The sequence below is a fragment of the Mytilus trossulus genome, chromosome 7, assembly GCF_036588685.1.
Source record: "Mytilus trossulus isolate FHL-02 chromosome 7, PNRI_Mtr1.1.1.hap1, whole genome shotgun sequence".
NCBI lineage: Eukaryota > Metazoa > Mollusca > Bivalvia > Mytilida > Mytilidae > Mytilus > Mytilus trossulus.
Window position 1 is genome coordinate 46,749,691 of NC_086379.1, and position 24,426 is coordinate 46,774,116.

Here is a 24,426-nt window from a genome sequence, read left to right on the forward strand (position 1 = left end):
GAAATTCTTCTAGGTGTTTGAAACGTTTATAAGACCGAAAATCAAACATTTAGATAACAGCTCTATAATTACATTGAAAATGGCATCCGAAGCAATTTGTGAAAACAACGTGGTTCCAGAAAATGATGCAGAAGAAGAAGAAATAACATTTAAATCACTGGTAATTGGCCGAAAAATATCGAAATCATTATACACATATCAGGTTAAAAAGTTCCTTGTTCTCCTCTTCTCCTTCATCCTTGCTGCATTTGTTCTTTAGTCTAAGTGAGTGTCAACAACAGGGGTTTGTTACAATTGCCGGGTTTACTATCCATACGAACCCCTAAAAAACACAAGGGAGGAAGCTAATTTGCGACAATGCTTCAAATTATTGTTGTAAATTCTTGCTACGACTTCCACTTAATTTGTGATCTGAATAAATATGTAGCACTCAAATCTATGGTGGGTTCCAAATCTATGGCAGATTCCTAATCTATGGTAAATATGACCTCATGCCATCCCAAATCTATGGTTGATTTTTAAAGTCTTAATCTATGGCGAGTTTTATTATTTCCAAATCTATGGCGGATTTTTATTGTTTCCAAATCTATGGCAGATTTTGGTGGAAATGGAGAGCAAGGCAGTACATACACAATCAATGACTTTTCTTAAACAAGTGGAAATGCTAAACAACGGAAGTAAGTCTATGAACCAAATCATGATGGCAACCGACGACCGAATATGGCGTTATTTAATTGTGAGACACATGAATTGAGATCTGCCATTGTTTTGGAGAAAACAAAAACCTGCCATAGATTTGAATTGTTTGACGTTTGTTATGTCACATTTGCCATAGATTAGGAATCTGCCATAGATTTGGAACCCGACATAGATTTGAGTCCTACAAATATGTTCCCACTTGAATTATCTCTCCTACAGTACGGGTAGGGACTTATTTTTATGGATGTCTTAATCCGTCTAGTCGGATATGAATAATCCGTTATTTTTATGGTAGGTAGTATGGTCATTAATCAACAAATCCAGGTGTGATTGGCAATATATTTGTCCTTTCATCTTAATCCGTGCTGCTAGAATTACGGTTCACTGATTTCAGAATCAGGTTACCTGTAATTTTAACCTCTCAGTCACTTTATTGATTACATCGTTTTTGACATAAAATATATTTACAGGTGAAGTACTGGAGAAAACTTTGTTTTAATAAAAATAGCCTATTTTTTTAATTATGGTTTTTATATTTCAAATGCTATTTATTTTCTAATTTGTTCCTCAAAATTATTTTTGTTCTATGTTCTTTGTTGTTTATTTGTTGTTTTTTGTGTGTATCTGTTTCTTATTTGTTTGCATAAAATTTCAAACATAAATATTTTTACATGTATTCTATTTCTGGAAGCTTACGGTTGTTTTTGTTTTACTCGTAAATCCATTAGCAGAATGCGGTCTCCAGGGTTAGTTTGACGCGGCCACATGCAAAATATTTCTATAATATGTATTTAATATTCAGTCTGTGTTGGGTCAGTTCCGAGATAAAAAAAAATAAAATTACAGTGAGCAATACTTGTATATTATTTAGTAGTTTGATGATTCTTTGTAGTTTTTACTTTTTACTGTAAACAATTTATTGTCCGAAACTTCAAAGTTGGAGATGTATCAATAAAATAGAACGCAAATAATAACACTAGAAGAAGATATTGATTCTTCCCGGACATAAGTTTATTTTAAGATTTCCGTGTTTGTTCATTATGCTAAATTTATATAATTGATCTGCATTTGGGGGTAAGGGGTAAATAGGGTCCGGATCTCGAAATCCCGGGCTTAAAAACAAGAAGTCCCAAGGTCCCAAATTTAAATAAATCAAAATCCCGACATCGCGAAAAAAAGAATTCCGAAAGTGTTAATCCCGAAATCCCGAACTTAAATTAATTGCGTAATATTAATTTACGCACAATCCATGTAAAAAAGGAAACTTGTATGTTATATATTTTTAACAGCAATTTGTTAAGAAAAATTTGCTGTGAAAAGATAATTCCATGATACACATATTAGTGATCAACAGCGTGTGCACGTGGTTGAACTTTAACTTGACTCCACTCACAATATTATTGAATGCTAATAAAAGATGTTAAAGATCGATTTTGTCCACTGCACGAGATTTTTATATGGCGGGAAATGTTGTAACAGTAAACTCAGGTGACCTTACTGAACGACCGTGGGAAAATCCATTCATGATTAAATTTGATGTGGAATGATTGACAGTATTGTGCGTTAGTTTTGAGGCTCTTGATCGATTGACCAGAATAGAAATTTAATCGATTTACATACATGTAAAATCAAAACAAGATTTAGACTTCTTTAACTATTTTTTGTTTTATTTTTATCAGTCATTTCCCGGATTCCCATTTAAATATTCTACTTTGGAGAACTCCTTTAAACTTCGGAAATAATATAACATCGATTTAAAAATTCTTACGGACTGCGCGAGCTATAGAATGACTAGAAATACGACGAAAAAGTAAAGACAGCTGATCATGAATAGTACGATTAGCCTTCAACCCCATTGGGGTATAAATGTGCATTTATTCAATAAACTATATAAGGTTAAATTTTGATTTTCGTGTATCGATTCGTAAAATATATTTATGATAAAAACACCGGCGATTTTCATAAAAGAGTCGACTGAAACATGAAAATAGAAAGGCAATATCTCGAATGTCAACAATTTTTTGTTAAATAAAAAAAAGGAATCGAAATATGATCACGGCGTTATAAATATTGTATTCAAAGAAACCAATTGTTTGACTTTCAAAGAGATTAACAGGAAATATGTCAAAATAGAAAGCACGAGTGATCTGTCTGACCAAAATGTTTTACTTGCGAGAAATGATTGACAGGTGTGATTTGATGTAGAGGCTCGATTGAAAACAGTCTTGGTTGTTATTAGGCTTATGGTTTTGAATAAGATGAAATATTTACGGTTTACAAATACAAATGCAAATATAAAAAAGTTTATTGGCACAAAACTATTATAATAATTGGCAACACAATATATTGTTAAAAATCGTCTTTATTTCATTTTCAAATAAAAAAAAAAGAATCCACATTCATGATATTTAATTTTAATTCTAAATATTTAATTTATAATTTTAATTCTTATATTTGATTTTAATTTCAATTCTTTCTCTTTAAATACAAAACAATATTTTACATTTATCTATTCTCCATAAATACAAATAATCTGTACAGGTAACATTTAATTCTAATCAAGCTGGTACAGATTGATTTACGACCTTCCACTTGGATATTGCACAGCAGGTGTTTATTACTCTGGGACATCTAGACGGATTAAGGTTTCCATAAAAATAAGTCCCTACCTGTACTGTATGACATATATTTGTTACCTTAAGTAACCTCTATAACTATTGTAATCCTTAAAACAAACTCGACATTTCTGAAATAGAACGAATCGAGGCCCTACATTTGAAAATGAAAGTACTAAAGCGACACCTACTGGAAAATATATTTTCGGCTCTCTCAGGAGTTTACCGAAATATGAGGAAGAAAGACATGAGTATGTTCCTAATAATTCCTGCTGATTTTTACATTATTGAAATAAAAAATACCCTAGATTTCCGAAAATCATAACATTTATGGTAAACGCCTGAGAAAAATTGCTTAAAAAATTATTTTTTTTCTAAAAATATCAATCAAGTTATATTTATAATTGGAGTTATCGTTCCATGCATGAAACATGGTCTGTGGTCGAACGTGAAATGCCACACGTATCAAATGTACAAATGTATGCTTCTCATATCTGAGGGGTGTTTGCCCTGAGGATAAGAGACATTATCACATATACATCGTATTGCTTTATATAGAGTCAGTGGTCTCGTTAGCCCAAAATGGAAGGGCGCTGCGCCCTGGGTGCCCTTAGCCGCGCCCTGTGTGCCCTCAGTCGCGCCCTTCTGCCCTGACGACGTTTTCCGAAAATCCCTTGTGCCGTTTTGGTAAAATTGCCTTTTGTTTCATCTATTCCTTATCAGAAGTTCAATTACATATATGACACCTGGTGATTGCCCCAAGGTAACGAGGTAAATCATGTCATTACAATCAATTATTGTGGATAAGACTTCAAAGGTGTTAATTACTAGGTAATTTAATTAAGACAATGTACCTTTTTGTCATAAATACGATGAATGTGTCGGCATTTTATTTTTGATCTCCAAGTCACAATGGAAGAAATACATTGATTTCATCTTTCGCTTGTTCTTAAAAAAGCAATTAGTGTTGATAGATATATGAATAATGTCATTATTACTAGTTTTCCATACTTTATCAACACAACAATTATCCTTTAACAACCATGACTCTTTGTGAAAGACAACCTGAATAGCATGCATGTGGTTTAGAAAGTCTAATTTTGGTCTTCAAATATTGACACATTCTCAATAGACCACTTTCGAGTTCATCCGTCACCGGCAAAAACTCGTCAATTATGCACGCCTTTATGACGTCATTTACCAGATAGAGGGGCACGCCTGTATCCCTGCACTATTTACGTTCATCAAGCGTCTTAGTGATCGTCTTTGTGCAGGATAAACTAGAAATAATGGTTGCTCTGTAGGTACTTACTGACAATTCTCTAATGACAGCAGTGTTGATTGTCAATTTTGAGAATTCAATTTGCCGAATAATTCGTACAATATAGAATTATAGTTTTCCAACCACTCGCTCAACATTGGAAGGGAAGTGACGACGCCCCTAAACGCACAAATGACGATGATAAAGGCGCGTATAATTGACGAGTTTTTTCCGGTGACGGATGAACTCGAAAGTGGTCTATTGATAAGCCATGATGGTACATTTTTACATGCACACTTCCATAAAATACATGTATCCACACATTAGCTTATAGTTGTCAATTTCAAATCAACAGATTTATATGTATTTAAGCCGCTTGCATTATTTATGGCAAAATTGAAAAAAAATCCATAACAACTTATGAATAATTCTTTTCTAACTTCTGTTTGTTCAGAAGAACTATCAAAGAATATGTGATCATCTTTCCATGACTTTGTTTAATTTGATGAAGATTACAGTTAGAGTATCATAGGTAAAAAGCGTCAATGTCCAACCAATTTAGTTCAGGTGTATCAAACAGTACTTCAAAGCCCATTTATATACTGATATAGGAAGATGTGGTATGAGTGTCAATGAGACACCTCTCCATCCAAGTCTCAATTTATAAAGTAAACCTTTAAAGGTCAAGGTAAGGTCTTCAACACGGAGTCTATGCTCACACCAACAGCATATGTTCATAGTTTTTGGAGTGCAAATGTCATTTTGTATTACAGGTAAAAAAGGGCAATGTGCAATGCCCTTTAAAATAATGGTATAAATTACCCTCATCGGTGCTACAAAATCTATATTAGAGATTGACATATGGACCATAATTTGCTATTGGGCTCGTTTCCTATAACTATAGAAAAGTGATAAAATTGTGAATTACTGTAAGAAAAGTTGTAACTACATCTAAAGATGCCATTATTTTTATCAACATACAAGTGTATGCTACTCTTCCCTAGAAAAAAAAATGAAATATACAAATTTCAAAGATTCTACAACCGTATTTTTGTGTCGTTTCTCGCGTTACTTTTTGCTTCCGAAGAGCATAACGCTGACTGATTTATAGATAATCGTCACCGGCAAATTCGTAACTTTTGCTTTCAAATATCAAAGAACATCGACCAATAAGAATAGTCAGAAGAAAATGCCGAGAACTATAAGTATTTATGTAGCAGATGGCGTGACTTTTGTGTCCGATTTCGTAACGCAAATTTTAGATGATGTAATCTGCTTTGTTGTAATAGAATTCTTAAAAACAATATGCAAATATGAACTCTCGTGAGATGTTCAAACAGGTAAATCAGAGATGATTTACATTCTTGTTTTGATCTTTGTAATAATTAAGTAAGAAAATGACGTTATCGTTATGCGTTACATTTCACACGAAACAGAAGTCCAGATATTTATTAAAATTGTTTTTGTCCTAAAGTTCTAATCATTTACGGTCATACGTGAAACATGTGACTAACATGTGATCACGCCCTTACAGCCGGACATACGATATACTAGTTCTAAACATTGTTTTTGCTTCCAACCGGACGTTAGCAAAAATAATCAGTAGACTTGTTTCGAATTGTTTAAAAAAGGAAAATACAATTTTCAAAGAGATTGCGCCGGGGGTCTATTATTTTTCGTATGTGCATAATGTTACATACGATCTTGTATGAAAATAAATGCCCAATGACTTGACAAAATCGATTTCAGATTTGACCAATGTTTAAACACACTACGTTTCCCAATAACGATGTAAAGGGTCCTTGGAAAATTCAATCGAAATTACGTCTCTTATCATGGTGCCGATGTTCGTTGGATTGATTTTGCTTCAGCAGTAAATATTACTGGATATTTTAGGTGAATAAAGATAATTAAATGAAAAATGCATGTTAATATACCGTTACACTTGGAATGTACAAAGTTGGTAACTTTGTCACAATTTTTAATTAATTTTTTTTATTCATGTTCTGCAAACACTTTTAAGAAACGCAATAAACTTGTCAAAGGAAAAGTAAACTTTTACCAGGCATGACTTGAAAGGAAGTACTTTATTGATTTTAGCCCACTAAAGTAGGTTAAAATGTGGTAACCATGTAGATGGTGTACAGGTCACAAATATCACATGGTGCCTATTTTAAAGATTTTAATTCCAAGTTAAAAGTTTTTTTCTTTACTGGATTTAAAGAATTTTACATTGCCAATGATTTGGAATAAATTTTATATAACTGGAATTTCAAAACCAACAAATATATTTTTTTGGCTAAAACATCAAGATACAATGATTATGGTATCCTGTATCAATGAAGAAAATATGGAAAATTCTGAATAAATTGTACTAATTGTTTTCAAAACAAGCACATATTAAGGAGTTTTATAATACTGTTACATTTAAGATGGATTTTAAGAAAAAGTATACTGTTCAGATTATTTTAAGCAGATTTTGCAATAAAATAAAACTAAAAAAATGCTTTCGGTTTCTTATGGTTTCCTGTCACGTTTAAAAAAAACTTTAATATAACATTGAAAATAGATTTTAAATATTAACATGAAGCAAGTAACACTAGAAATGGTGTTTCTTTATGCCTTTTGAATTATATTGTGCAAAATAAAGAAAATAAAGATTGGTTTCCTGTTTGGTTTCCTGTCACGTAAACAGTGAATCAAAATGTATTAATTTTTTCTCGAAAAACTCAATTGTTCCATTCATACTATTCTAACACCGACACAACCCACAAAATAAAAGTTAAAATTTTAGAACTTATAAAAAAGGATACAAAAAGAAACCAAAGGCCGAATACCAAATTATGGTCCATATGCATCGATCTGACAAGGATAATAAAAAAAACAGAGAATGACAATTTTTTTGGGATTGTATTTTTATATGAAATGATATTGTGTAGTGTATTCTGTTAACCTTTATATTAAAAAGAAGATGTGGTATGATTGCCAAGGAGACAAATATCCACAGAAGACCAAAATGACACAAACATTAACAACTATAGGTCACTGTACAGCCTTCAACAATGAGCAAAGCCCATACCGCATAGTCAGCTATAAAAGGCCCTGATAAGCATGATAAGACAATGTACAGTAAAACAATTCAAACGAGAAAACTAACGGCCTTATTTATGTAAAAAAATTACAAAAAACAAATATATAACACATTAACAAACGACAACCACTGAATATATTTGTATATTTATTTCAGGGCCTTGTTGATGTTCTTTGTGAAGCTTGTGAACAGTTGAAATGGAAAATCCCATCAAAGATACAAAGAGAATCTATACCTATAGCACTTCAAGGTATGTGACATCACACAACAATTATAGCACTTGAAGGTATTATCCCATAACAGTTTATAATTAACTATATCACAGTTTAAAATAAGCACTTGAAGGTATTATCCCTTAAAAGTTAATAATTAACAATAGCACTTCAAGGTATCACATATCATACTAGTTAATAATTAAATTTGTTTCACATTTGTTTTTTTCAAATGAGTTGAGCATCTGAAGTTGATGTAGTGTGTTGCGCTTTTAATAGGAAAGAAGAAAAGTGGTCAAAATATATAAAAATCCACTTTGGCATTTTTTTAAATCAAAATATTCAATATATTTGGTTTCTGCAGCCTTTTGAGATTTATATATTCATATATGTTTTCTTCATGTAACATTTTTTTGGGGGCGGTAGGATGGGCTGCACACAAAATCCTCTATACATGTGGTAATTATCATTTCAGGCAAAGATGTTATTGGACTTGCAGAAACTGGTTCAGGCAAAACAGGAGCTTTTGCCTTGCCCATATTACAGACATTGTTAGACAACCCACAGGGATTATATGCGTTAATAATGACACCTACAAGAGAGCTAGCCTTCCAGATATCAGAACAGTTTGAAGCATTAGGGTCGTCTATAGGAATCAAGTGTGGTAAGATTCACTCAATATTAGCTTTCTTTCATAAAAAGTGAATTTGTTAAAAATAAAATAGAATTATTTGATGATGTTAATCACAAGAATAGAATTCACACTAGCAAAAGGATTAAAAATTCAATCATGATCAGCAAACAAGACATCCATATCCGTAGCCAGGGGGTTAGGGGTTCGGACGAACCCCCCCCTTGAAAACAAATAAGCACTGTTAAAGTCAATATTCTGTTCAAATTGTGACTGCTTAAGTCGAGTTTGTGAGTCCAACGAAATTTCTTGTGGGCTTGTAAAAATTATCCCTGCAGGCCAACAGAATCAAATATGTTCCAGAAATTAAGCTCTGGGTCAATAGAATTAACAGCTTATCTTGAAGACTGCATACATTTACATACTATTGTCATGAACATGCTTAATAAACATTTGCCACTGAATCAATATGGAACCGACATTAACCAATTTATTATTCATATTAAAAATTGATATAACATATATTCATCTTGACTTGATCTTTTTGTTTAAGCTGTGATAGTTGGTGGCATAGATATGATGACCCAGTCATTGATGTTAGCAAAGAAACCACACATAATAATAGGTAAACAGTACACTACATGTTCAGTCAGGTTCTTGCTACTTTATATATTCATTGGTATATAAAAAAAGTAAAAAAAAAAATTTTAAATTATATATTTTATCACATTTGCCTTGAAAAAAATACACCTTACACAAATTAAATTGTTGTTTGACTTCTAATATCAGAATCTGTGGATTAATTGTTATTTCTGTGATGACAACTGTTGTGCAAGAATTTAAAAGTATTCAACATATCTATTCTAAAGGCTTCTATACAGACTCAGACAAACTCACAAAATCAAACATCTAAGAAAATACTGGTTTTCCTTGATCCTCTAATCCTCTTAAATTTTGTACGACGAGAATAAATGAATCAAGAGTAGATAAATTATCACATTTTTAGACTTTGGCACATACAATGATATACATAAATTGTTATTTTCACATTCCAACATTACACATGCTAGTCATGCTAGTTGTTATATACTGTTCAAATATTTTCGAAAAAGGATTTAAAGGTCATAGAATTTTATTGCATGTGCAAAAATGTTCATAAGGCTTAGAGTAAGTAGATAATATAATTTGTTAACTACATGTATTATATTGTATATATAGATTTGATATTAAAAAAAGTCCTACAGTTTACCTTCTATATGTTATTAATTTTTCATTTAATTTGCTTTGTGGCAGATTTGTTTTCTTTATCTGAAATTATATTTTCTAACATATTGTTGACCATCATGACCATGAACCCAATTAGAAGAAATAAATATGATATCAATAAATTTCATAGTTGACCATACATGATGATGATAATGATATATTGACATTTAATCTGAGATTACTTTTTTGTAGCAACTCCTGGAAGACTTGTTGATCACCTGGAAAATACCAAAGGATTCAGTCTAAGATCATTGAAATATTTGGTTTGTACATTTGTACTTAATGAATAACTTTAGTGTTTACATATGTTATTTGATTTTAAGGTCATAAAAAAAATAAAATTGGATTGATTTTATTTGATCATATATGACAAGTCTATTAAAAACAAACCTAGTAAGATTAATTGGGAAATTAAGATACATTGTATTCTCATTTAAAATTGACAATTTTTATTTAATTTCATTTTTAACAAAAAAAAAATATATCAGAGAGGCTATAATTAGTAGTTTACAAATTGTAGTATGTTGTGCAGCACTACATCATTAATGTCTACTGTTATAAAACATTTTGGATGGTATTTGACAAAACTATGAACACACAGAAAATTAAAAATTAAACAACATATACAGGGATAAAAACATGTATTCCAGGAGTGGTAACAGATCCAGTTTAAGGGTACTTATTAGATAGACTGTTAAAATCATTTGTTGACATAGACATGTATTCAAATGCTTGTTCATATTATCTGTGATTTTAATTGTCAAAGTTCAATCTTTAGGTTATGGATGAAGCTGACAGAATACTGAACATGGATTTTGAGGAGGAGGTAAATACTTGGATATTATATGATAAACACATCTGTTTGACATCAAAAGAACTTCACCGAGTCTGAATAATCAGTATTATTAAGGTCATATATTTCTTATGGTATTTTGTTTAATGCTACCAGATGGGTCTGTCCTGCTAAAATTTGAAAAGTATCAAAGTTCATATAACTGGTTAAGTGACAAGTGTGATACATTTATATTTGTTTACCCCTCCTCCAAAAGTGGGTGCCAGTTTTACCATTTTCTTTCCTTTTTTCATGAAATTTGGTATCAAGCTTCCTTTGAGTACAATTTACCAAATAAGTCTGTATTCTTTCAATTAGTGCCAATTCATAGTCAGATTTTCTCAGGAACTACAAATTAAGTCTCTCCAAAAGTTAGGATCAACTTTCACTTAAGAGAGCTGGCTCGCAGGTCTAAATCATTTTTTGGCTCACCTGGCCCGAAGGGCCAAGTGAGCTTTTCCCATCACTTTGCGTCCGGCGTCCGGCGTCGTCCGTCGTCTGTCGTCCGTCGTTTGTCGTCCGTCGTCGTTGTTAACTTTTACAAAAATCTTCTCCTCTGAAACTACTGGGCCAAATTGAACCAAACTTGGCCACAATCATCATTGGGGTATCTAGTTTAAAAAATGTGTGGCGTGACCCGGTCAACCAACCAAGATGGCCGCCACGGCTAAAAATAGAACATAGGGGTAAAATGCAGTTTTTGGCTTATAACTCAAAAACCAAAGCATAAAGAGGAAATCTGACAGGGGTAAAATTGTTGATCAGGTCAAGATCTATCTGTCCTGAAATTTTCAGATAAATCAGTCAACCCGTTGTTGGGTTACTGCCCCTGAATTGGTAATTTTGTGGAAATTTTGCTGTTTTTGGTTATTATCTTGAATATTATTATAGATAGAGATAAACTGTAAACAGCAATAATGTTTAGCAAAGTAGGATTTACAAATAAGTCAACATGACCGAAATGGTCAGTTGACCCCTTTAGGAGTTATTGCCCTTTATAGTCAATTTTTAACCATTTTTCGTAAATCTTAGTTATCTTTTACAAAAATCTTCTCCTCTGAAACTACTGGGCCAAATTGAACCAAACTTGGCCACAATCATCTTTGGGGTATCTAGTTTAAAAAATGTGTGGCGTGACCCGGTCAACCAACCAAGATGGCCGCCACGGCTAAAAATAGAACATAGGGGTAAAATGCAGTTTTTGGCTTATAACTCAAAAACCAAAGCATTTAGAGGAAATCTGACAAGGGGTAAAAATGTTTATCAGGTCAAGATCTATCTGCCCTGAAATTTTCAGATGAATCAATCAACCCGTTGTTGGGTTGCTGCCCCTGAGTTGATAATTTTGTGGAAATTTTGCTGTTTTTGGTTATTATCTTGAATATTATTATAGATAGAGATAAACTGTAAACAGCAATAATGTTAAGCAAAGTAGGATTTACAAATAAGTCAACCTGACCGAAATGGTCAGTTGATCCCTTTAGGAGTTATTGCCCTTTATAGTCAATTTTTAACCATTTTTCGTAAATTAAAGTAATCTTTTACAAAAATCTTCTCCTCTGAAACTGCTAGGCCAAATTAATCCAAACTTGACAACAATCATCTTTGGGGTATCTTGTTTTAAAAATGTGTCCGGTGACCCGACCAACAAATCAAGATGGCCGCCACAGCTAAAATAGAACATAGGGGTAAAAGGCAGTTTTTGGCTTATACCTCAAAAACCAAAGCATTTAGAGCAAATCTGACAGGTGGTAAAACTGTTTATCAGATCAAGATCTATCTGCCCTTTAATTTTCAGATGAATCTGACAACCCATTGTTGGGTTGCTGCCCCTGAATTGGTAATTTTAGGGAAATTTTGCTGTTTTTGGTTATTATCTTGAATATTATTATAGATACAGATAAACTGTAAACAGCAATTATGTTCAGCAAAGTAAGATTTACAAATAAGTCAACATGACCGAAATGGTCAATTGACCCCCTAAGGAGTTATTGTCCTTTATAGTCAATTTTTAACAATTTTCATAAAATTTGTAAATTTTTATTAACATTTTCCACTGAAACTACTGGGCCAAGTTCATTATAGATAGAGATAAATGTAAGCAGCAAGACTGTTTAGTAAAGTAAGATTTACAAACACATCACCATCACCAAAACACAATTTTGTCATGAATCCATCTGCTTCCTTTGTTTGATATTCACATAGACCAAGGTGAGCGACACAGGCTCTTTGGAGCCTCTAGTTTATCTAATATAAGATTTAGCTAATTTTTTCTATAAATGAACTTTATCTTATACCTAATAGAAAAATAAAATAAAAAAAGAGGGGTCACTGATCATTTAGGCTCACAATCTGCCTTCGAAAGAAGCATACATTTTTGTAAAGGTACTTTTTGGAAAGATTAGAACTTGTTCTAAATCTTTACTTAGGCACCACCCTCCCTAACAGCAGGACAGGTTAGCTACTGTTACTAAATGTATTCACACTAAAATATAGTTCCCTATGGTTCTCATGAATGTGCACATAATACACAAATAAACTGAAAAAAACTGGGTATATTATTGGAGCAGTTCATTCAAGAATGCATGTTATTAAGGTGTGTTGATGTGCAGGCTTTTTTATAAACATTTTGATTGAGGTAACTGGGTATTGATTCCACTAGTATGATTGACAACTGTCATTATCACTAAACAATCAGAGACAAGGTGGACCTTTAATTAGAATGCCCCACCTCCTTAACTGCCAATCAAATTGACCACATTACCTATCAACCTCAGTCTTACATAATTATACAGACCATTCAACACACATCTAATTCTTAATACACAAGCATTTGACCTCATAATATAATACACAAATGTGTATATAAGATGTTTGATATTGATAAGGATGATAGATTTATTTATTGCCAATTACTTTTGATCTACATTACATAAAGTTATTCTGTAAATTATATCTGAAAGATAAATGACTAATGGATTAACAAGATCTTAAAAAAATGAAATATGAATATAAATATGAATATATAAAAGGTATTCAAGTATGGCCTATAACTTACTTGATAATTTTCCAATAATCATCTGTAATTAATCAACAATTTAGATTAGTTCACTTTTTTTATCAGGAATTGGCTTGAAACAGTTTTAAAACTTATAATAATTATTACAAACCATTGTTTATTAGTTTATTTCCCATCAATCATTATGTCTATTTTAGTCATTTGAATTTTTATTAGAAGTAAATATATATTTTTGCAATCAAGAAAGAATCCACATTTCAATAATATAAGTTTTTTAATTGGTTTTTGTTGAAAAATAAAATTGAAAATGCCCTGTGTTGAAAAATACTTAAAAATTTGATCAAAAGGCACTCTAAAACTTTTAATTTTCAATGCCATATAACCTCTGTTTCAACTTACAAAATGCCCCAAAACAACATTTTTAGAATATATTTGTTGGCACTTTAAAGCTTTTAGCTGTATGGCTTACAAGGATAGTTGATAACAATTACTAGAAGAATTTTTGCATTTTTTTGTTTTTTTAAAACATGTTCTGAACTGGCAACATAATTTCGATTAGATATATATTAACTGCAGTTTAAATAAAATTGTGCAAATTTAGAGACTCATATTATTTAATTTGAGCTCATTTTATCCTCATACTGGAAAAGCAAATTTCCTTCTAAAGACCTGCTGTAAATGTAATTTTCAGCAACAGTGCTCTATAAATGTTCATTTTCTCCCACCATACCTTAATATGAAATAATTCAAACTACTGTTCTAATCTTTCCATGAGTGATATCCATCACTTTGATTTTCTGTTGAATTTAAAATAGGAGAAAAAAAAGAAATCACTTAAATTTTACAATTATTTAGTTGATGTATAGCTTTTTTGAAAACAATAATAAAAAAATAGGTCATCAATGAGTAAAAAAAGATATTCCAATTTTAATGCCAGAAAATAGCATTTTTGCACCAAAGGGCGATAATTTCAAGCTTTTTCAATGATATAAACATTTTAAAAGTCATCTGGGGCCAAACAGAATCAATTTTTTTGGGTTAATTTTTGTATCATATCATAAAGTAATAACTAATAGTGTAATAAAGAAAATTTGCTATGAAAAAAAACAAATGTTTAATATTTTGCTGAATTTTTTGTACCTGCAAGCCTCCTTAAGCTTGTTATATACCATGATATGTGTCTTTACATCCAAAACTTATCAATTTATGTATTAACTAAATATTTATTTTTTAATTGTAGGTAGATAAAATTCTAAAAGTTATACCAAGAGAAAGAAACACATACTTATACTCAGCAACAATGACCAAGAAGGTAAGAATAACAAAAGAAATTGCAGACTTAATTATGGTTTTGACTTTTTGTCTATCCATCCAATAGTTAATCTGATTATATAATTATCATCACTGTTTAAATAAAAAAGAGATGTGGTATGATTACCAATGAGACAGATATCCACCAAAGTTCAAATAAACTGGATGTAAGCAATTATAGGCAAGCATAAGGCCTTCAACCATGAAAATAAAGCAATACTGTAAGCTCTGCTATAAAAGACCTTGATATAAAAAATAAACAACCGTTCAATAGACAACTTTCGTGTTTGTTGGAAATTTGTCCAAAACTTTGGTTTTAGTGAACATAATTTGTGCGTTTAGGGGCATCATCACGTCTGTTCCTTTGTTGAGCAATTGGTGGAAAAATTTATACTGCTATATTGCATGAATAATTCGGCAAATTAGATTCTTATAACTGATTTTCAGCACTGCTATCATAAAGGAATTGTGATTAGGTACCTACGGAACAAATATTATTTCTAGTATATCCCGGACAATGACGATCACTTAAAAGCTTGATTGACATTAAAATGCAGTGATACAGGCGATCCCCTCTGTCTGGTAAATGCCATCATAAAGGCACACATAATTGATGAGTATTTTCCGGTGATGGACAAACTCAAAAATGGTCTTGTGAGATGAAGTTTAAACAGCACATTCTTTTTTTGTTGGATTTTTTACCATGAATATTGTATGGTATTTAAAAAATTATGCATTCTTTTACCCGCACTAGATATTTTAACTGATGTTGATGGGTGTCAGATGTTTACCAACATTTTCTTCAATTCATATTCTTACAATCCTGGTAAATGAGTACACACTTATTATTTGTAGGTTGCCAAATTACAGAGGGCATCACTTCGAGACCCTGTCAAAGTGGAAGTTTCATCCAAATATCAGACAGTAGACAAACTTCAACAGTCTTATCTGTTTATACCATTAAAACATAAAGTAAGTAGGCTACCAGGAATGATGTAGAAATGATCAGTAGAAGTTAATGAGATTAACGGTACCAATTTCACTGCTCCAGATGTGGTTTTGCGACAATTATTGTCTATCAATGATGATGGAGGCCGAAATTTTTGAGAAAAAAAAAATTGAGCTGAACAAACCTAAAAAAAAATTCATAAAATATAACCAAATAGAGACAAGGAATTAGTTTTAAACAGAGTTATACTAGTCATTTTAAAGTTTTATGTCAAGTGTTTCTGGTAAAATGTCTTCTAGTTTGATGTCCCTTATTTACATTAACCACAATTCTGGCTATAATTAAAATTTAAATAGATTTATTTATTACTACTGTGCCAGTGAGACTATGAATATTTTATAATTTGCCAAACTGAGATGAACATCATTTAAAGTGTTTTATCTTCGTTTAAGAAATAATTCATGGGGGCTTGAATATATCGTGAATTTACCACGGGTTGGCCCTTTATGACAAATATTTTATCCTGAGTGTTAGCGAGGGGTAAAATATCGGCATTAAGGGACAACCATTGGTAAAATCTAGATATATTCAAGCCCACATGAATTATTTCGATTCTAATAGGACAAATACGGCAACTCTTTTGGATCAAAGCGCTCTACATATGCTCTAGGTGGTCACCGTGGAGGCAAATATTTGCCGTTCTCATAAATAAACGCACTATTAAATTGACGTAAAAGAACGGAGCAAACTGAATTACTTCAGTGACATGTTTTAACTATTTAAAATAACGTATTTAGATAGTTTTAGATGAATTTAAATGATAATTTACTTATATGTCTAACATGTATTAAAAAAATGGCTTACACCACATTTTAGCATAGTTTGTTTACGTTTCCTTGTTGTGATGATTTTCGGTTTCACAAGCGTGTATTTTCCCGTACTGAAAATGCTTATATTCTTACGTCATCGTTTTATGACGTCGGGTTCCTCATTCATAAAAAAAACATATGACGTGGTGGAACAATGGGGACAGCCCATGCAATATATTCATATTTTACCACGGGTATGTACTCAAAGCGTTTGAAGGACGTCATGTTAGAATATCTGTTTTGTCATGTGGGTTTAGAAAGTTTATGTCACAAATTTATTAACATTTTCTTTCTCTACCAGTTCATAAAGGGGTATTAAAGAAAGTGGGAATCAGGACTTCAAGCTACATGAAATAGTTGCTGGAGAGTCCTGCATATTGTTTAGTTTATTGAAGTTGGAATTTTAATATATAGAATTTTTATATTTTTGAATTGTCAGGAGAAGGTTGTTGTAAAACTTTTAACATGTTGAGTAATTTATTTTACAGGATGTATTTTTAGTGTATATATTAAATGAATTAGCAGGAAACTCGTTCATGGTATTCTGTAGTACATGTGCCAATACACAGAGAGTGGCTTTGATGTTGAGAAATCTAGGAATGACTGCAATACCATTACATGGACAACTAAGTCAGGTAAGAGATCTTGTAAACTTTATCATAGAGTATCTTTTATTATGCAATCAGATAATCTATTATGTATAAAAATCCATAGATATGTAGTTCTAAGGGCTGTTCCAGAAAATACTATGTCCCCCCCAGGGAAGGCAATTTTTTTAAATATGTGGATGGTTGTATTTGAAATACCAAAATGCAAAGGGAGTGCTGTTCTAATTAAATTTTATTTCTGTGGGTGGTGGGGGTTAAAAAAAAGTGCCGCCCCTGGGGGGGACATAGTATTTTCTGGAACAGCCCTACGAGCCTTTTTGACTAATTCTCATACAAATTATATGGCAATAAATGAATTTTAAATATCTCGAAATTCTTAATATTTACAGTAAAGGAGAGTCTATATATTTTCTGGAATATAACTTTTCCCAAATAGGAAGTTCAATGTCCTATTGTTGCTAGTTTTATTAAAGATGATGTCACATGATAGAAGAATCAGATCACATGACAAAATCTGAAGAAAAAAATATATAGTACTCATCAGCTATAAAAGAATGATTTAAAAGAATGTTTGATTGTTTCATATGATCATTATGTTGTCTATTCAGTACCTTTGATTTTTTTTAACTGCATTAGGAATTTGCTAGGAGACTTGCTTCATTTTTTCATTACACTTTTTGGATTCATAAACAATGTTTAAAAATATCTACACAAAGGACTATTTTTATTAATATATGCATTTGTACAGTTATTTCCTAAAATCTTTTTCAATTGATTTTAATATGTAACTTAAGTCAGATTTTGAAATGGAAGAGTACTGCTATGTTTTTTTTTTTATTTAATGCCTAATACAGGTTATCAGATTAACCCATTTGGTTATGGTTTATTGTTAACAATACAAATTGAAAAGTATATTGAGTAAAATAATAAAATTCCTAATTTAAGCCTTTTTTTTTATTATTACAATGAAGATTCATGTACTATATGAAACTATATCCACTTGTATATTTTATGTATAAAATATTTGTAACAGTAACAGAATTTTTTTTCAGGCAAAAAGACTTGGAGCATTAAACAAATTTAAAAGTAAAGACAGATCAATCTTGATAGCAACTGATGTTGCAAGCAGGTTTGTAGAATGAGAATCAAAAATTGATGAGGCATATTTCTTCCCCTTATAATCAGAATAGAAATTCAAAGATGGTGAGGTTGTAAAGAACTGTGTTCCTCCCTAGGTCTACATGTATCTTCAACTAAAGACTGAAATAAAATTAACTACAAGATTATGTTTTTTTTGTTGATCTTAAATATAGCTGATAAACTTTTCAGTTTACAGTTTCTATCAATCTTAATAAGTTTTTGCCAAAAATTGAAAAAGGGTAAAAATAATTGTTTTGTAAGGCATTTACTCCTATAAAAAGTTAACTAACAAATTTGGCAAAATTTTACTTATTTGTCAAGGAAGTACACATTTTCATTTTTCCCCCATTCCCAAAAACTAGTATCTAGAAAAGTTTATGAATCCACATTAGTATAGTTTGCTAGATAATAGGTGAAAAAAATTGTTTAAACTTGTCTTATAACTTTAAAAACTCCTTTTAGAAGTTTTCTGACAATTTTGACTGAAATTGAAAAAAGGGAGATCTCAATATTTGTATCTCAGAGCTGAAAGTTTGTATTACTATTTTTCAGAGGTCTGGACATACCACATGTAGATGTTGTGATAAACTTAGATATTCCTACACATTCTAAAGATTATATACACAGAGTAGGAAGAACAGCCAGGGCAGGACGGTCAGGGAAAGCTGTTACATTTGTTTCACAGTAAGTATGCCTCTAGTGGCGGAACTTTTACATGATACTTGTACATCTTCATTCATACAGATGTTATCTTCCTTTCTATAAACTGGCCACAGTCAGTTCAATAAATATAACTTACAGCGGAGTTTTTTAAAACCGTTATTTGCCCAAAAATATATATGCTGCATATGTGAACCAGATTGCTTAAGGTGACTTGACATTGTGATTTCTTATATTTGGCCACAGTAAACACTTTTTACTGTAATGAAGTAGCTCTTGCAAATATAAGATTTATCATTTCCAGGAACAGTGGTTAAGACTTGCAGGATTTAAGTTTTAGTAGATATAGATCTAAAAAAAGTCCAGCATCAAACATACAATGTCAATCTAGAACATTTTAAAAGACCACATTCCAACATTGCAAAAGGAGGATTGTCAGCATTTCCTGCTTCAGTGTATAAAACAAGGATTTTCAACCACCCTATACTTTTCTCTAAGACCATCTTATTAGATCAGTTATGACAGTCTGTCTGCAAAATGTATACAGAAAATGAATTCAAACAATCTTCTGTAAAGCATATAACAAATTAAAGAAAACAAGTTTGATCTTTGACAAATATTTGCTCATGTGAAGACAAATGTTACTAAAACTTTGTATTCCTAATGGGCAAAGATTCAAGCATTGTATTTTGGATTTGAATAAACATTTTTTTCAGTTATCAGGTAATTATATTTTCAAAAATCACAGGTGATTGAAGTTTTGCTTCATTTCATTGTTTTTATATTTTTTTTAGGTATGATGTTGAACTGTATCAGAGAATTGAACATCTAATAGGAAAAAAATTACCATTATATAAAACAGAAGAACAAGAAGTCATGTTGTTGATGGAAAGGGTCACAGAAGCACAAAGATTTGCTAAACTGGTAAATATATAAACATTTTATATTAAATACATCCTGCTGGGCAGTACATTTCACTAAGTGTAGTACATATCCTTCATAAATTGATTCATTATATGGACTGCTGTTAATTTGCTTATCATCCAAATGAATAGTTGTGTAAAAAGTTAATGTAGATGATGTCATATAGTTTGCCAAATTTATCTGAAAATGTTAGGGATCTGAAAAAATGTGAGTTTTATCTCCTGATAGTTAAATTAAATCATTACCCCACCCCATTATTTTTTTTTAGAGGGGGGATGGGTAAATATAAAAAATTGACAAGACATGCATAACACTGATTGATAACTAAACCAGATGCTCCGCAGGGCACAGCTTTATACGACCGCAGAGGTTGAACCCTGAAACGTTTGGGGCAAGTATGGACACAACATTCAAGCTGAATCCAGCTATAAATTTGGATTGTGATTAAATAGTTGACACAGCATAGGTTTCTGACACAGAATGAATGTGTTCTAATGAACTTAAAATTTTTGTTTTCTCTTAGAGCAATTCACTATGCTGTTGAATATTAAACCTCTCAAAAAAATGTTTGAAGAAATTTTCTTTTTTTTTTTGAAATTTCAAATGAGAAAAATTGATCCACCCCACCCAATTTTTTTTTTCACATCCAACTTTTCCTTATTCCAAAACTGATCTCAATTAAAATTTCTAATGGAGGTTGCAACAATAACCACTCATTTAAATACATCATAAAATATTAAGATGTAAAAAACTGCTTGTTATCACTGAATGGTAAAGATTGTTTTAATTTATAAGTTGGTAGTAAAAAGTGAATATAAATTGTATATTGTATATAAAAAAGATTTAAGTTGTTTCTGGACAAAGATAGAACTCTTATTAAAAAAATTCTTGCTATTTCACAATAATGTGCAATTAGATATTTCTTGCTTACTATTCTGGACAAAGAAAGATAACTCTTTTGTGCAATTAGATATTTCTTGCTATTGCGCAATATTGTGCAATTGAAAAGACTTGCTATTGCACAATACTGTGCAATTGAAGATTTTTTGCTATTGCTCAATACTGTGCAATGGAAAATTTCTTGCTATTGCACAATACTTAATATAATAATTTTGGATCCTGATTTGGACCAATTTGAAAACTGGGCCCATAATCAAAAATCTAAGTACATGTTTGGATTCACTATATCAAAGAATTGCGAGAATTCAATTTTTGTTAAAATCAAACTAAGTGTAATTTTGGACCCTTTGGACTTTAATGTAGACCAATTTGAAAACAGGACCAAAAATTAAGAATCTACATACACAGTTAGATTTGGCATATCAAAGAACCCCATTTATTCAATTTTTGATGAAATCAAACAAAGTTTGATTTTGGACCCTGATTTGGACCAACTTGAAAACTGGGCCAATTATAAAAAAATCTTATTACATTTTTAGATTCAGTATATCAAAGAACCCCAAGGATTCAATTTTTGTCAAAATCAAACTAAGTTTAATTTTGGACCCTTTGGACCTTTATGTAGACCAATTGGAGAATGGGACCAAAAATTAAGAATCTACATACACAGTTAGATTCAGCATATTAAAGAACCCCAATTATTCAATTCTTGATGAAATCAAACAAAGTTTAATTTTGGACCCTTTGGGCCCCTTATTCCTAAACTGTTGGGACCAAAACTCCCAAAATCAATACCAACCTTCCTTTTATGGTCATAAACCTTGTGTTTAAATTTCATAGATTTCTATTTACTTATACTAAAGTTGTGGTAAGAAAACCAAGAAAAATGCTTATTTGGGTCCCTTTTTGGCCCCTAATTCCTAAACTGTTGGGAATTAAACTCCCAAAATCAATACTAACCTTCCTTTTGTGGTCATAAACCTTGTGTTTAAATTTCATTGATTTCTATTTACTTAAACTAAAGTTGTGGTGCGAAAACCGAAAATAATGCTTATTTGGGCCCTTTTTTGGCCCCTAGTTCCTAAATTGTTGGAACCAAAACTCCTAAAATCAATCCCAACCTTTCTTTTGTGCTCATTAACCATATGTCAAAATTTCATAGATTTCTATTAACTTAAACTAAAGTTATAGTGCGAAAACCAAGAAAATGCTTAATTGGGCCCTTTTGGCCCCTAATTCCTAAAATATTGGGACCAAAACTCCCAAAATCAATCCCAACCTTCCTTTTGTGGTCATAAACCTTGTATTAAAATTTCATATATTTCTATTCACTTTTACTAAAGTTATAGAGCGAAAACTAAAAGTATTGGACGACGACGACGCCAACGCGATAGCAATATACGACGAAATTTTTTTCAAATTTTGCGGTCGTATAAAAATAAAACAATCCATGATCTATCATAATTTGAGATACACTTTATATTTGCACAGGAAATGAATGAGACAATGGGCAGAGGAAAGAAAAGACAGAAGAAGGGAGATGAAGCTGATGACACAGAAGAATCATTGGGAGTTCAGAAAAAATTTAGAAAAAAGAAGAAATATTGACTTGAAAATCAGATTAATGTTGAAAATGACAATTGTGATATCATTAATAAACTATTGAAAAAATTCTACTTTTCATTAATGTGGAGAAGGTGCAGAAGTACAATTTTACAGAAATTTGATAAGTGCGTAATACATTGTACGACCAAATCAGAGTGCTTCACATCCGATTGCATACATAACTAGAGGCTCTAAGGAGCCTGTATCGCTCACCTGGTATTTATATTTAGAAAAGATGCATGAAATAATGCAACCTTATTGGTTGGCAGGCAGGGTCATGGGACAAACATTTAAAACTATATACCCAAATGATGAGTGTGGCCAAGTTTGGTAGAATTTGTCTCAGTTGTTTCAGAGAAGACTTTTGTAAAATAAATTAAAAGAAAATTTATGAAAAAAAAAAAAAAAAAAAAAAACTTTAAGGGGGCTCCTGGGTATAAATCATTTTTTTCTAATATAGGATTTCGCTATATTTTTTTTATAAATGAACTTTATTATATACTTAAAAGAAAATGAAATAAAAAAATGGGGTCACCGTTCAGTTAACTCACAATCTGCCTCTGGAAGGAGCACACATTTTTGTTAATGTCCTTTTTTCATTCGAGCTAATAGCAAAATAAAAAATAACCTAATTACAGAAATCGCTTAAATTTTACAATTATTTAGTTTATGCACAGCTTATTTGAAAACAATAATAAAAAAATATAGGTCACCGATGAGTTAAAAAAGATATTTGGAATTAAATGACAAAAAATGGCATTTTTTCACCAAAGGGAGATAATTTGGAGCTTTTTCAATGATATAAACATTTTAAAAGTCATCTGGGGCCAAACCGAATCGTTTTTTGGGGTTGATTTTTGTACCATATCATAAAGTAATAACTAATAGTGTAATAAATAAAATTTGTAATGAAAAGATAAAGGTTTGATTTTTTGTTGAAATTTTTGTACCCACGAGCTACCCCTTAAAAGGCAAAAACTCCTGATGGGGTCAATTGACCATTGAGTCATGATGCCTTATTTGTAGATCTTTGTTGGTTGGCTGGGTCATCAGACACATCTTTTAAACTAGATTACCCAATGATGATTGTGGCCAAATTTGTTTAAATTTGGCCTCGTTATTACAGAGGACATGTTTGTAAAGTTACACCTCTGGGCCAGGTGAGCTAAAAAGGTTGTAAAAAATATTCCCTTGAATTTGACACTTGTTAATGAATCTTATTAGACACAGCAAGTCATACTTTGTGTTTCTGGGAGCCTTTTCTCTTGCATCTTGCTAAAATAAAAAACTTTTTCACGTAAAACTTAAATAAGTATGTAGTTTTTGGTGAATGAAATTATTTTTAAAGCAGTAGCAAAAATTTATTCACTAAAAGGGAAGCTTTTTATGTCCTTCTCTGGAACACGGCATAAATTTAAGTTTAACATAAGGACTTATTGTTCTTTTATTCATAAGAGGCTGATTTCATATAGAAATTCCTCAATAAAAAAAATTTTTTTTTGCCACTGTCACTGGATGTTAAGCAACTGTTACTTCTTAAGAAGAAAAGATAGAAGCTGGCATTTTCTGTTCACTTTACTTTCTGCTTTTCAGATGATGGTCTCTCAATAAGTAATTCAAAATTTGTTGACTATGTTGTACATCACATCACACTTGAGATGAAGGATACATAGGATACAGTTAAGTCTGCCTTATATCTTGACAATGAGGGTTGAAAACATAACTTCTTAATATATAAGAGACTATCTAAGATGCCTAGTTGTAAATTTTTCATTTCTATGTAGCAGCATTTAAGCAGAACCTACATTAGGAATATATATCTCCAAGTTGAAAT

At 31.4% G+C, this 24,426-nt stretch overlaps 1 protein-coding gene across 1 annotated transcript; it reads left to right on the forward strand.

Annotated features, from left to right (window-relative positions):
- The first annotated feature begins 26 nt into the window (after positions 1 to 26).
- LOC134725176 (probable ATP-dependent RNA helicase DDX47) lies at positions 27 to 22,648 on the forward strand. The gene is made up of 13 exons (XM_063588789.1): positions 27 to 160; positions 7,823 to 7,916; positions 8,354 to 8,542; positions 9,063 to 9,134; positions 9,968 to 10,038; positions 10,554 to 10,601; positions 14,867 to 14,938; positions 15,793 to 15,909; positions 17,244 to 17,390; positions 18,416 to 18,492; positions 19,056 to 19,187; positions 19,958 to 20,087; positions 22,479 to 22,648. The coding sequence occupies exons 1-13, from the start codon at positions 80 to 82 to the stop codon at positions 22,593 to 22,595; spliced, it is 1,347 nt and encodes a 448-aa protein (XP_063444859.1). The 5' UTR covers positions 27 to 79; the 3' UTR covers positions 22,596 to 22,648.
- Positions 22,649 to 24,426: the final 1,778 nt, after the last annotated feature.

Bases quoted from the DNA above. Each gene is read 5' to 3' on its own strand.
- LOC134725176 (XM_063588789.1), top strand. From the start codon at position 80: ATGGCATCCGAAGCAATTTGTGAAAACAACGTGGTTCCAGAAAATGAT. The intron at 161-7,822 runs GTAATTGGCCGA...TATTTATTTCAG, and splicing joins AAATAACATTTAAATCACTG to GGCCTTGTTGATGTTCTTTG. The intron at 7,917-8,353 runs GTATGTGACATC...TTATCATTTCAG, and splicing joins TATACCTATAGCACTTCAAG to GCAAAGATGTTATTGGACTT.